Source organism: Mustela nigripes, chromosome 3, assembly GCF_022355385.1.
Source record: "Mustela nigripes isolate SB6536 chromosome 3, MUSNIG.SB6536, whole genome shotgun sequence".
Lineage (NCBI taxonomy): Eukaryota > Metazoa > Chordata > Mammalia > Carnivora > Mustelidae > Mustela > Mustela nigripes.
Window position 1 is genome coordinate 102,690,366 of NC_081559.1, and position 14,010 is coordinate 102,704,375.

The 14,010-nt window shown below is 34.9% G+C and overlaps 1 protein-coding gene across 4 annotated transcripts in view; it reads left to right on the forward strand.

The window, feature by feature from the left end:
• The window catches only part of PTPN4 (protein tyrosine phosphatase non-receptor type 4), a 216,864-nt gene that overhangs the window by 161,668 nt on the left and 41,186 nt on the right, over window positions 1-14,010 (forward strand). For all 4 annotated transcript variants that reach the window (XM_059394458.1, XM_059394460.1, XM_059394459.1 and 1 more), the window contains 2 exons: window positions 4,914-5,039; window positions 7,793-7,951. In XM_059394458.1, coding sequence (XP_059250441.1) covers window positions 4,914-5,039; window positions 7,793-7,951 — 285 coding nt within the window. The remainder of the gene's footprint in view (window positions 1-4,913; window positions 5,040-7,792; window positions 7,952-14,010) is intronic.

Genomic DNA, 14,010 nt, shown 5'->3' on the forward strand with positions numbered 1-14,010 from the left:
AGAAAGAAAGAAAGAAAGAAAGAAAGAAAGAAAGAAAGAAAGAAAGAAAGAAAGAAAGAAAAGGAAAAAACTCCAACATGCCAAAAAATATAAAGAAAAATCATGACCCAACATGATTATTTTTAAAAGTTGTGGGAGGAGGGGGTTGGTGCCTGGATGACTCAGTTGGCTAAGTGTCTGGCTCTTGATTTTGTCTCAGGTAATGATTTCAGGGACCTGAGATGGACCCCCACTTTGGACTCTACTAGATGTGGAGCCTGCTTAAAATTCTTTCTTACCCTCGCCCCTCCCCCCAATTGGTACTTACTACTCAAGATTTTGCCTTGTATATCCTCACAGAGATATATGCGTGTATATATATATATATTTAAAAATTATTTCACACTTTTTATTGCTTATTTTTGTCACTTAATGTGTCATAGGCACTCTCTTTTATGTTGAAAAAAATCTAGTCGTTTATGAGGGTAAATCTTTAAACAGTTAAATCCTTTTATCCTAAACTGTAGATTTAACTTTATGATTTTTCCTTTTAACTGTCACTTTCCTGCCTCTGGAGTTGCAGTCATTGCTAAACCTATCTGACTCCTTGCCAGCACTGGAATGCTTGTAAAGATAAATAATAAATGCAATTTTAAGTTCCTTGGAGTAAGGACATTTGAAACAAAAGATTATTCAACCATGATTTTTATGTGTTTGAATAATAAAATTTACCTGCATTGTGTTTCTTCATTCCTGGCTTATCTTCATCCTCATTTATCTATGAATAATCTACCCAAGAGGAAGACTGTCTGAAAATGCGATGAAGGATTTAGCTGGTCAGGGCTATGTAGCATTTTGCTGTGATAAATTTACTTGAATTTGAATGATGTAAATTGTCTCAACATTTGTTTAAAGATCTGAATTTGATGTATTGTTATGCCTTGTTTTTTAGAATTATGAAATAAATCACTTCTAAATCTAAATCTAAAATCACTTCTCTATTAAATATATATCTTAGTGTCATAGTAATGATTATTTGGTTAAATTGGTTATTAGGGAAGGGAGGAAAGAAGAAAGTAAAACCAGAGAGGTGTACCCTAATAGACATGGCTACTGAAATTTTCGGAACCTTTCCTCTTACAGTCTTAGATACCCTTGTTTCCAGTTAGAAAGTCCTAAGCACCCTTTGGAAGTTAAAATGTACAGAAAATGTTTTTGAAATTCTTTTTCTTGAAATTTCTCAAGAATGAAGTAATTACTTCCTCTTAACTTTGTTGTTTTAATATAAAAGATATTCGGGTTCTTAGTACTACACTTTATTTGCATTATTTCTTTCAGACTTATTAAAATCAAAGTTAATACATTTCTGGGGCGCCTGGGTGGCTCAGTGGGTTAAGCCTCTACCTTCGGCTCGGGTCATGATCCCAGGGGCCTGGGATCGAGTCCCGCATAGGGCTCTCTACTCAGCAGGGAGCCTGCTTCTCCTCATCTCTCTCTCTGTCTATCTCTCTGCCTATTTGTGATCTCTCTCTCTGTCAAATAAATAAATAAAATCTTTAAAAAAAAAAAAGTTAATACATTTCTGATTATTTTTTGTTAAAAATACACCTAATAACATAGATTTTTTTCTTCTTTTTCAACAAGCTTAAATTTTTTTCTTGCTTAATATTTATAAAAATAGTAAACATGATTTGGTAATTTGGTCCACTATAGAATGACATCCTAATATTAATACCAAATTATAGATGTATTTATTAATGTTAATATCACATGCAAATTACTTTATAGAAGTTTTAGTGTTTTGATATTTTGATCATATGTGACCTTGAGAAATATGCACAATTATACCTGCATCTTAATTCTTCATATGCACAATTATACCTGCATCTTAATTCTTCATTTTGTATATGCATTATTAAAATGAGAAACTGTTCAATAGGTTATTTTATTTTATTTTTTTTAAAGATTTTGTTTTATTTGTCAGAGAGAGAGAGAGAGAAAATGAGCACAGGCAGATAGAGTGGCAGAGGGAGAAGCGGGCTCCCTGCTGAGGAGCCCGATGTGGGACTCTATCCCAGGACGCTGGGATCATGACCTGACCCGAAGGCAGCTGCTTAACCAACTGAGCCACCCAGGCATCCCACAGTAGGTTATTTTATAAAACAAATATGCATTACTTGATGAATAGTGGGCTAAGATTCCAATATGAGAAGCCTCAAGTAATTGTCCCAGTTCTTTTTTTTTTTTTTTTTTTTTTTTAAGATTTTATTTATTTATCAGAGAGAGAGGGGGAGAGAGCAAGCACAGGCAGACAGAATGGCAGGCAGAGGCAGAGGGAGAAGCAGGCTCCCTGCCAAGCAAGGAGCCCGATGTGGGATCCCTTGGGATCATGACCTAGGCCAAAGGCAGCTGCTTAACCAACTGAGCCACCCAGGCATCCCCCCAGTTCTTTTTTAATATGGAATTTCGTGAATCTGCCTTTGAATAAGAAGCCATCAGCAGGGGGCCTCCTGGGTGGCTCAGTGGGTTAAGCCTCTGCCTTCGGCTCAGGTCATGATCTCAGGGTCCTCGGATCCAGCCCCGCATTAGGCTCTGCTCAGCGGGGACCCTGCTTCCTCCTCTCTCTCTGACTGCCTCTCTGCCTACTTGTGATCTCTCTATCAAGTAAATAAATAAAAACTTTCCCAAAAAAAGTCATCAGCAGGGATAAAGTTGTATTTAATGGTACTGTTTTAATGATCTTGCAGTTTCCAAAAGACTTAAGCTTCTCTAGGGTTGTTTTGATAATATATCACAAGCTTATTGTGATGACCTGATGCATATCTACCAAAATATTCTCATGGTTTTAGCAGTCGTTGAGTTATTCTGTTAAATTATTGGACAATTTTAGAGTTCTTGTCCTTCTTAGAATTTTAATTGGTGGTATGTAGATAGAAAGATTTCTCCTTAAAGGTTCCATGTAAGTTTGTTTTCTCAGCAGTAATAAATAAGTTCCTTTATTTTTTTCCCCCAGTATATCTACTCTTTGAATTGCTTTCACACTTCTTCAGTTGTCATATAAAATCTAAGAAGAAAGCAAAAGAATGTTCACATGCAACAAAAAAATAAAGTGCCATGGTCAGAAAATATACTTACCACATTGCAAACACACTGATGAAGTGTGGTATTTTTTTCTCTGAAATTTCCACATTCAACAGGAAACATAGACAGCAAGCTTGAGTGGGTGGGTCTCTGAGGTTAAAGCTGTTAATAAAACACTTGAAATTTAGTTTTAAATGCAGAACATTTCTAACCATGTTTAGTTTATTAACAACAGTAAAGTGTTCTGATGCTCCATACTGGGTGAGTATAACTAGATTTTTTTCCTCCTTCAAATGGTTTTTTCCCTGTCTTTGAAAATGAAAGTAGTTGATCTACCTAATGATTATGAACTCCTACAGTTTACGTTTAGTAATCTAATACATGAGAATGAATAGCTTATTATCTTCAATAATTGGCTAACAGAAGAGCAGTAAATGCTAAGGTTTCTTTTAGTAATCTTCAGTTTAAAAATCAAATGCATGAAATGATATACTTTTTTTTCCATTTTATTATGACTAAAGGAATATGAGGTTGCACAGCAATATTAGGATGTTGGGCTAAATGGTGTCCTGATTGTCTTCAAGTAGGAATTCATGAAAAATGAAATCTGAGCCAGTGCCCTGTTTTTTTAATCAATAGCATTACAGCTCTTTTAGGAAACGTTGTATGTTCTTAAATTAAGGAGATGTCATTCGGCCAAACTGTAAAAGATTTTGGCAGTGAATACCCAAAATGATGGGGCACTTGTGTGCTTTGGATTCTTAAGTAATTTAAGATACTTGTGGTTTAATAAAATTAATAGACTGAAACATTGCACTGAAATTTAGATACTCATAAGTAATAAAATGTAGGAGGTAGGAAAGGATCTAGGGTCATATGCTATACTGGTAAATTTAAATATTTAGGCATAAATACATGCTTTGTCTTGTGGAAGGTCAAAAACTAGTATGCTCTACTTATTATTTTAATGTTTCCAACTATGTCTACAAATTTTAGTCAGTATTCTTGGTAAGTGTTACTGTGCTTTTTTTAGTCCAGTCTATTTCTATGTGCTTCAGTGAATTTTATTAATGAAATATAAAACTATCAGCTTACAAGATGATTTATTTCGTGTTTTTATGTAAGCCACACAATTCCTTATATTAACCTTCATATTAACGCTCTGTGTCAAAAAGTAGATGTCATGAATTTTGGCCACTATCGGAATTTGAATTTTTTTTTTAATATTCTGCGAAGGTCCATATCTTTTCTGAAAAGACTACTTAGTTCTCATCTTTATCACTGTGGTAGCTGACAGTATATAAATAGGTAATAAAACGTAGTCTTCTACTCCCTACCACAAAACAGAATGTTAACCTTCTAAATTTTTTTTTAAAAAAAAACAGTCTACTAACTTACTACTATATATAATACGTAAAAAATTGTAATATATATGATTATCATTTTCCTGTCCTCTGTTTTTAAGGTAGAGGATCAGGGTGTAGATTTAAGGATATATAGGAGATGATATGCTAGCAGTTGTTTAATACATCACAAGATGACCTAAGTTTCTGAAACTCTGGAGTAGGCAATATTTATAGTATAAATATTGAGATAACTTGGTAGCCAACTACTCCTTTGCTTTTTTCCTTTATTCTTTTCTCTGTTCTCTCTTCTACCCTTGGCATGTCTTTCCTTCCAGATTTAATTTCTTAGGAAGTTATGGTGTAAACAGCCACTAAATGCATTAAATTTCTTTCAAGTAAACTATGTTTACTCATCTAGAATATGATCTATCAAGACAAATTCTAAGATTTGGTTTATAGTTGGGGGTATAAATATAAAAATTTTTACATATCAAATTATTTCTGCAGATCCCCAAGTAAGCCCTTGGCACGGAAATTGATGGATTGGGAAGTAGTAAGCAGAAATTCAATATCTGATGACAGGTTAGAAACACAGAGCCTTCCATCACGATCTCCACCTGGAACTCCTAATCAGTAAGTACAGACTTAACTGTAGACTTGCCTGAAGATCAAAATATATAAATCTTTACATTCAAATATCTTAGTCAAATATGATTTTTGTTGCTCTAGAGCATTATTTCCTCATAGCCTGCAGCTTACTGCATGAGTGGCATGGAAAAGTCTCATCGAATGAGGGATTAGAACATTTGAACACATATGTTCACTTTCCTGTAGAGTATGGGTCTCTACCCAATAAATCGAGATCTATTAGTAGAATTAAAATCTGGAAGTGTGTTTGTTACTGATGTAATCCTTTTTCATAAGGCTCTTCAGAATTCCTAGGGAAGTATATATTGTTTGAAAATGCAAAGTGAATGTGGATCTTACCTAACCTCCTATCCCAGCTGTTCCTCTACTTTTGGTCTGGAAAATGGGTTTCCAACATAAGTTCCTACAAGCTTAGCCATATTTGCGCTAAGAAACCCGTATTATTCACCGGTTACTGTTTGTATACTTCATTCTAGTATTTCTAACAAAAACTGTATGTGTTGGTATAGATAATAAGATAATCAATTTGTACTGTTTAAGATGTTAATTTTATAACGAATTAATAAATGTATTATATGTAATATATGTATGTAATTACATAATGATAAATAGATGTCAGTGTATTCATAGAATTTGTTCACCCAAAAGGTTGGAATGCAAAATATTTTAAGTTTTGGTATGGAATATAATATTTGAAGTTGTCTAACTTTGGAAATATTTTAAACACATTAATATCCAATAAATGTGTACTATATTCTACTTTTTAAAAAAGATTTTATTTATTTATTTTAGAGAACACAAGCGGGGAGAAGCGGAAGGAGAGGGATAAGTAGACTCAGTGCTAAGCACAGAGCCTGATGTGAGGCTTGATTCCATGACTGACCCTGCGATCACAGCCTAAGCTGAAGTCAAGAGCTGGGCACTCAACCAGCTGACCCACCCACCCCTATACTAAATTCTAAAATTTGTGTCACCAGTGGGTGTTTTTCAGCCCAAGAATAAACTTTTACCATAACACAAGTAAAGTTTGGTTAGAGAACATTACCTCATACCTTTATGTTTTCCTAGCTGCTAAGCTGCTAAAAAGGTAGACTCACAAGTTCTTCTCTTACCAGTTGCAGATTGCTAAATCACCTTTCTTTATAAAATACTGCATATATATTCAGAGGCTAATCAACTATTTGAAGAAAATCCAGAACCATCTTTTTTGGTCCATTTTTTAGCCAACCATTTCTCCATTTGTTACTAGTTACCACTAAATAATTAAAGCAGATTACAGAACACAGAGGAAAGATGAGTGAGTGAGTTAATTAGCAGTAGCTCTGATTAAACTTCCTAGATAAAGAAACAATTTTAGATATGATCTGAAAAGGTTTTTTTCTCAATTCTGAAGAGACAGTATAGTGTGATGGTTAAGTGCATGGACCCTGGAATCACTGAAAGTTTGAACTTCGAGTAAGCTAATTAATCTCTTTGTCCCTTTTTCCTCATCTACAAATTATAATAACTGTCTTTCTTCTAGTATTTTTACAAGAATTAAATGAAGTGATATATGTAAAATGCTTAGAACATTGCCTAGCACATAATAAGCATTCAAATGTCATAATTAAGGATAGTAATGAAAATTAAAATTCATGTAACTGTCACTTATGAGGATAGAAATATGTTATTTATTTTTAGGAATCTTAAAAAGTCCCATAAATAAAAAACTTCTGTAAGGATTTAAAAAAGAATACAGACCAGAGATATATCTGAATTATTTATTCTCTTCCTTTATTTTATAAAGGCATACCTTGGAGATACTGCAGGTTTGGTTCCAGACCACTGCAATGAAGCAAGTCACTGAATCTTTTTGTTTCTTAGTATATACAGAAGTTATATTTACACTCAACTGTATTCCATTAAATGTGCAATGGCAATATGAAAAATCAGTGTGTATACTTTAATTAAAAATAATTTATTACTAAAAAATGCTAACCATCATCTAAGCTTTCAGTGAGTCATAATCACTGATCACAGATTATTTCAACAAAAACAATAAAGTCTGAAATAATGGAAGAATTACCAAAATGTGACAGAGACACAAAATGAACAAATGCTGTTGAAGAAATGGCACCCAATAGACTTGCTTCATGTAGTTACTGCAAACCTTCAATACTTTTTTTTTTTTTTTTTTTTTTTTAAGAAGAAGTGCACCTGGGTCGTTCAGTCAGTTGGGTGTCTGATTCTTGATTTTGGCCCAGGTCATGATCCTGGAGTTGTAAGATTAAGCCCTGCATCAGGCTCTGCACTCTGCAGGGGGTCTGCTTGAGATTCTTTTTCTCTGCCCCTCCCCTGTCAGTGCACTCTTTCTCATTCTCTCTCTCTCTCTCTCTAATAGAAATGAATGTTTAAAAAGAAGAAGAGGCAGTAAAGCAAAGGGCAATGAAATGAGGTGTAAATGCTGATTAAGACACTAAGTTGTAGTGACTAAAGCCTTTAGACATTAAGGTTGGTAGCCATAATAGATGGAACATGTAAAACCCTTGTGGTTGATCACTGACTTTAGTTGAGATCCTAGACTTCCTATGTGGTATTATTTCTGTTTACATCATACTATCTTTGTCAGAGATTTTGCTTAATCATTGTGGTTAGTGTTAAAACGTATACCCACTTTCTAATGTAATCATATAAGTAAAAAACTGGAAAAAGTTGAATTAAAGCACATTTTCACTCAATTTTTCTTTCTCTTTATGTAGTCGAAATTCTGCATTCACACAAGAGGGAACCCGGTTACGACCATCTTCAGTTGGTCATTTGGTAGACCATGTTGTTCATACTTCCCCAAGTGAAGTATTTGTGAATCACAGATCTCCATCTTCAACCCAAGCTAATAGCATCGTTCTGGAATCATCACCGTAAGACGTTTTTCATTTAGCTTCCTTCTTATAAATAATAATGCCCCAGATTGTTTCATTTGAAATAATCTGGGAAATTAGGGTATTTGATACAAACATTTCTTTATGCAGTGTTTTAAAATTTTTGTGTATTTGCAGATGTGCGTATTTGTTCTTGAGAGTTCTTTGTATTCCCCTCCTCCCCCCACCAAAAACCCTCTTATTATTTTGTTGACTTAGTATGTTCTTAAACCTTTATTTTCTACAGATAATGTAGCACTATGGTCAGGCAGTGAAATATTAAAGGTAGAGTTTTCTTAGTATTTTTCATTCACCATAAGAATAAATAGACAATATGGGGAAAATTAAGTAGCAAAGGAGAACTAAGTAAGATGACAATCATACTGAAATAAGTTGTAGAGAATATGCACGCATCTTATTTAAAATTCATTCCTATTTCATATTACATACTGGTATATAAATTCAACTTCATAATTCAGTATTTATACCCCATCAGTATAATGTACAACATGCTTACCTTCACAATAACATGCAGTATCTTGATTTGATTTATTCATTTATATAATGCAGTTAGTCCATATGTAAGTAAAAACAGTGTGAGAATTAGGGGGAAAAAGTAAAATTCCTTGTAAGGCACATAGAGAAGTAAAAAGATTAATTTTTGAGAAGGAAGGGTGTAGGATATATATCAGGCCTGAAGAAAGAGGGGGTTTGAGAGTGATGGTGGAAGAGTAGATGGACTGATTAGCAAAGCAGGTAGGTATAGGAGCTCCAGAACACATGACAAGATATAGAGGAGGTGTGGTTGTCCTCACTATAGGGCCAGCCAAGGAAGACTGGCTAAGCTATTAAGACAAGTGGAATTTTAGTCATAGTAACATACTTTGGTAAAACATTTTGATTGCGTGTGTATAGTAAAAAGAATGAAGGAATAGGACAGATACACATTACACAGTGACACATGTGGGGAATGAGTTGACAGGAGGCAAGGCTGGTAGAAATTTAATTTCTCTTTTAAAGATGTATTTGTTTGTCAGAGCACTTGTGCACTTGCAACCAGGGTGGCAGGTAGAGGAAGGAGCAGGCTTCCCACTGAGCAGGGAGCCGCAAGTGGGACTCTATCCCAGGGCCCTGGGATCATGATCTGAGCCAAAGGCAGACATTGAACTGACTGAGCCACCCAGGCATCCCTAATTTTTGATTACCTTAAAAATTATCATTGTATATTTTGATTTTTAATAATCATGTATTTTCTAATTCTGAAACTTTAAAAAGTATAGTAACTAAGCACATGATTGAGATGTTAATTGATTAAATTTAAAAATGATATACTTTCTGCACATAGAAATAAAGCATATAGAGGAATCTCAAAAGCCCATCTTACTGCAGAATAAAACAGTATAACTCCCCAGGACCTAACAGAATTATCTCAGTCCATTTTTTGAAGAGCCCTTTTCATACAGACACACGTACACATATACATACATATACAATTGAGTATCTCCATGTGTACATTTTATAGGTTTGTCAATCATAAAAACCTTTGTTCTGGCTTCCTGACTTTAAATGGAGGTACAAGTTCAGAACAGATAGGCATTATCTTGCTTCCCCATCCTGATCCACAAGAATTTCAGATGCTTGGACCTTTCTCATCAGACATGTATTTTATGAGGCTTATGTGTTTGTATTCAGTTTTGAATCTCTTAATGCTGCATTTAAAATTCAGCCAGTTTTCACCTTAAGAATAATGAGAGAGGTCTGAAAAGATAAGCTTAATGGTAAACAAATAAATTAGTTGCTAATGATCAGCTTCAGAAATTATCTGTTTAAGACAACTCAATGAAATAGAGAAGACATGTAATCCCCATTTTGTAGATGAGAAAAAACACACTTAATAGCACTTGTCCCAGTTTACAGAACTGAAATTCAAGTCTTCCCTACCTGAGCCAACCAGCAGAACTTTGTGTCTTAGACAAGGCTTTTTTGGTTGGTTGGTTGGTTGCTTTGCTGGCTGATATTTGTAATCCAGAGAAAATATTTTACAACTTGGAATCCGTAGGTTTTAGTTTTGGCCAAATGTGGAAAGAATCTGGACAATGTGTTCGATGAAGCTCAGAGCATTTTAATATGTATTGAAAGATATCTTGAGATCATCTCACCACTCCCTGTTTTTTGAGTGAGTACAGGGCCTTTGAGGTGAAACCTGGGTCCAGACTTTAGTCACTGGGTAAGGCCACCTGCTTCACAAGGTGAAAACACTATTAACTCAGGGGTACGTTTATTATGGAAACAAATAGAAAGTTGTTTACACTGCTTAGTATAAAGTTACCATTTTTAGGCAGGAGCGATTGAGACGTCAGTCTACCATTTCCTTCCTTTCTTTAAATGTTTCAAAGAAAATTAGACTGTTTTAGTTTGTGATTTTCTGAGAAGAACAATAACCTTCAATTAATTTGAAAATACTTAACAGGTGTTTTTTTTTAGTAAATTCACAGCACAAATGTTAATATACTCCCATTAATATGTAGCAGGGAAGCTTGGACGTTTCTACAAAATCATCACAAAGCATGTCAGTTGGGTGGTTAAGATTTTATTTATTTTCATATGAGTTGTTAAAGACAGCAACAGAGGGCTGCTTTGACTGCAGACAAAGCTGCTTTCACTGCTGCTGTTGAAGCATTCATGAGGAAATTTAATGCTGACTGGACTCAACTAAATCAAAGTTTTTGCCTACCTGGCTTCATTGACAGTTTTAACAAATCTTTTGCTGCTATATTAGAGTATTTTGCTCTGCTGACAACAAGGTGCACTTTAATATTTTCATTGTTTGCTCTTCACGTAACATTTCTTAAAATGTCAAAGTTGAAGATAAGCAAGTTATTTGTATTGAAAAATTGCAATGTGAGAGTTGGGCTTTGGAACACTTTTAGTCCCATCTCCCCATCTCCTTTCTTAAGTCAAAAAGTTAACATAGATAGTGATTTGCCCACAAAATTTTTCACGTGGGTAAATTGTGAACAACATGTTTCAAACTTCAGTCCCATTCAGACCTCTCCCCCCCCCATCATTTTAGGCAAATTATTGGTTTTAAGTATATTAAAACCATTGAGTTAGAAATATGTTCTCAATTAAAGTAAAAATGCATGTTATTAGAGCACAGATCTCTTCTGGTCTTGCATTCTCTCCATTTAAATATAAGTCGTTTTTGTTAGAACTTAAAATACAGAGCAGTGTTAACCACTTAAGACCAAATGGCATGACAGAGGGTCGTCCTGTTCTGGGTGTGCACTGGTAAGTTCTGTGGAGGCCTCAGATACTGTCAGGAGAGCTGCTTAGCTTTTGTATATCTTATATATGGGCTTCTGAGAAGCGTTTTATTTGGAGGAGAGTCTACTGCTACATAAAGTTTGGAAACCTCTGATTTAAAATAACTTTGCTACTGCCTTTTATAGTTGTTTTGTTTAAGGTGTAACTATAGCATCAGCAAAGCTCTGGATTCAGGCTGGGTTTAAGACTTGGTTCCATCAGTTCTAATTATGTGACCTTGGGTGAGTCATTTTATCTTTGTAAGCTTCAATTTCCTCACCTGTGAAAAAACAGGATGAGAATATCTATCTCATAGGGTTGCTTTGAACAGTAAATTAGATGTATAATAGTTAAGCAGAGAAAAAGTGCTTAGTAGATGTTAACTATAATGTATAATTCTAGTTAGTTTGGGGGGATATACTGGCAGCCTTTAAGAATATTATCAGCCATTTATCTGTCTACATGTGTGAAATGTGGATGTCTGCTTGAATACAATGAGGAATTTTCCAAATTCTTAGCTTTATCCTTAGACCTAATCACAAGAGACTCTTTACAGATTTCATAATCCTGAAGTATCAAATCCATTTCCCTGAACTATTTTTGCCTGGACCGTCCCTTTCTAGTCTCGTGAGTCACCGCAGCTTTATCAGTTCCTTTCACTTAGTCTTTAAAGGTTTGCCTTCACTTTGCTCCTCTGAGGTACTACCACTGAAAACTTTATGTCATCACTCAGCTTAACCTAATTCCCATGCCAACCTTGAGCAAGTCTAGCAACATATTATTTGACCCTTGAAAAACATGGGGATTAGGGACACCAACCCCCATATAGTTGAAAATTCACATATAACTTTTGACTCCCCAGAAACTTAACTGCTAATAACCTGTTGTTGGCCAGAAGCCTTACTGAGAATATACACAGTTGATTGACACATATTTTATATGTTACATGTAATATGATACCATAGTCTTACAATAAAGTAAGCTAGAGAAAAAAATGTTAACAAAATTTACAGTACTGTAGTGTAAAAAATCCATGTGTATGTGAATTGGTGCATCTCAAACCGTGTTGTTCAAGGGTCATCTGTATTATGTATTCTGCAAATACCAGACCATTCGAGGACAAGGAAATAAAAGAACCAAAGGAGGTGTTATGGGAGGAGATGATTGAGCTCTGGGGACTCAGGGGGCAGACTGTATTTAACATTGTACTTGTGGTACATAGGTCACTGGACTACTGTAGCTGCAGTGTACCTAACCTGCTGTCTACCTCTGGCACATATCTCTAGTACTCACTTTTGAGAGCTAAGGTCAGGGACTTGGAGTTTGTTTGAAACCAAGTATCTCAGGTCTGGGACCTTGATTCTGAAATAGATTCCTACTGATACGGTAATATGACATTTTCAATTCTATTCTCATATTTATCGTATCCCTGAGAGTTTATATGCACTGTTTAAATTGCCTTGAGCATTAATTAATAACCAGTTTTCAGTGATGTTTACTTTTAAATACTGTGATTGTCACTATAAATTAGCCAACATGTCAGGAAGCCTGAATTCTGAATCAGAATTTTATCTGCATCTTTCATGGTATAAGTAAAGTATAGTAGGGTTACTCCCCAATGAGAACTTGGATAGCACTTGGGACTATAGTTGAATGAGACCTGAGTTCCTGGTATACATCTTCGAACATTAGAATCTTAAAATGAGCCATCAGTCCTGGCAAGTTTGTATTAGCTTGTACCAAGAATATGGATTTTGTTTGTTTTCTAGTCTTAAATTAGAGTAAACTTTTTATGCTTCTGTGAGTGGTATGTATATAGAGTTGAATTTTCAGCATTGTTTATTTTCTTTTATTCACAATTTGTAGGGCTTACCTTGCCACTTTTTCTTTTTTTAAGTAACAAAATAATCCATTTATGATTATACTTCTTTCTATACTCTCCTTGTAACAGATCTTTTCTAGCTCCTGTCTTTTTTCTTTTCTCGCTCCCATCTTCAAAGCCAAAGGATTACCTCCACTTGAATGAGATGTCAGCCAGAGCTCTGATGAACACTTTTTTCTTTGGTTCCCATCTCCCTAGTCCTGTCTGAACTATCTGATAGATGCTGGCTTTCTCTTTAAGTCATAGGTCCCTTCTCTCAGAGGAATTCTTTCTTTCTTTCTTTCTTTTTTTTTTTCCAGGGGAGTTATTTCTGATGTGGCTGTGTTCCACTATGCTGCCTGGTTGTTCTTCCAAAGTATATAATATCTCTTTATTCTTTTATAATTAGCAATTGTGGGGGGTTTTATTTTTTGCCTAGAAACGCTATTTTTTTAAGAATTGGTTTATTTTATGAAATTATTTAAAATGGATTTTAATTTATAATTCATGGTTTACCTATGAAAGTCATCTTCCTAGGTAATTGAGTAAGTAATAAATTAACTATACTCGTGATTTCTACATTAGATATGAAGTAGGAAGTTATTTGTTATGATCAATTGAATTAATACACTTGGAATATGTCTTAAAATGTAATTGATGACCTTTGTTCAAAATAAGAATTTCAGGAGGCACCTGGGTGGCTCAGTGGGTTTAAGCCTCTGCCTTCAGCTCTGGTCATGATCTCAGGGTCCTGTGATTGAGCCCCCCGCATCTCCCCAGCAGGGAGCCTGCTTCCCTCTCTCTCTCTCTGCCTACTTGTGATCTCTGTCAAGTAAATAAAATCTTTTTTTAAAAAACTAAGAATTTCAGGATTCTGTACTGACATCCTTGA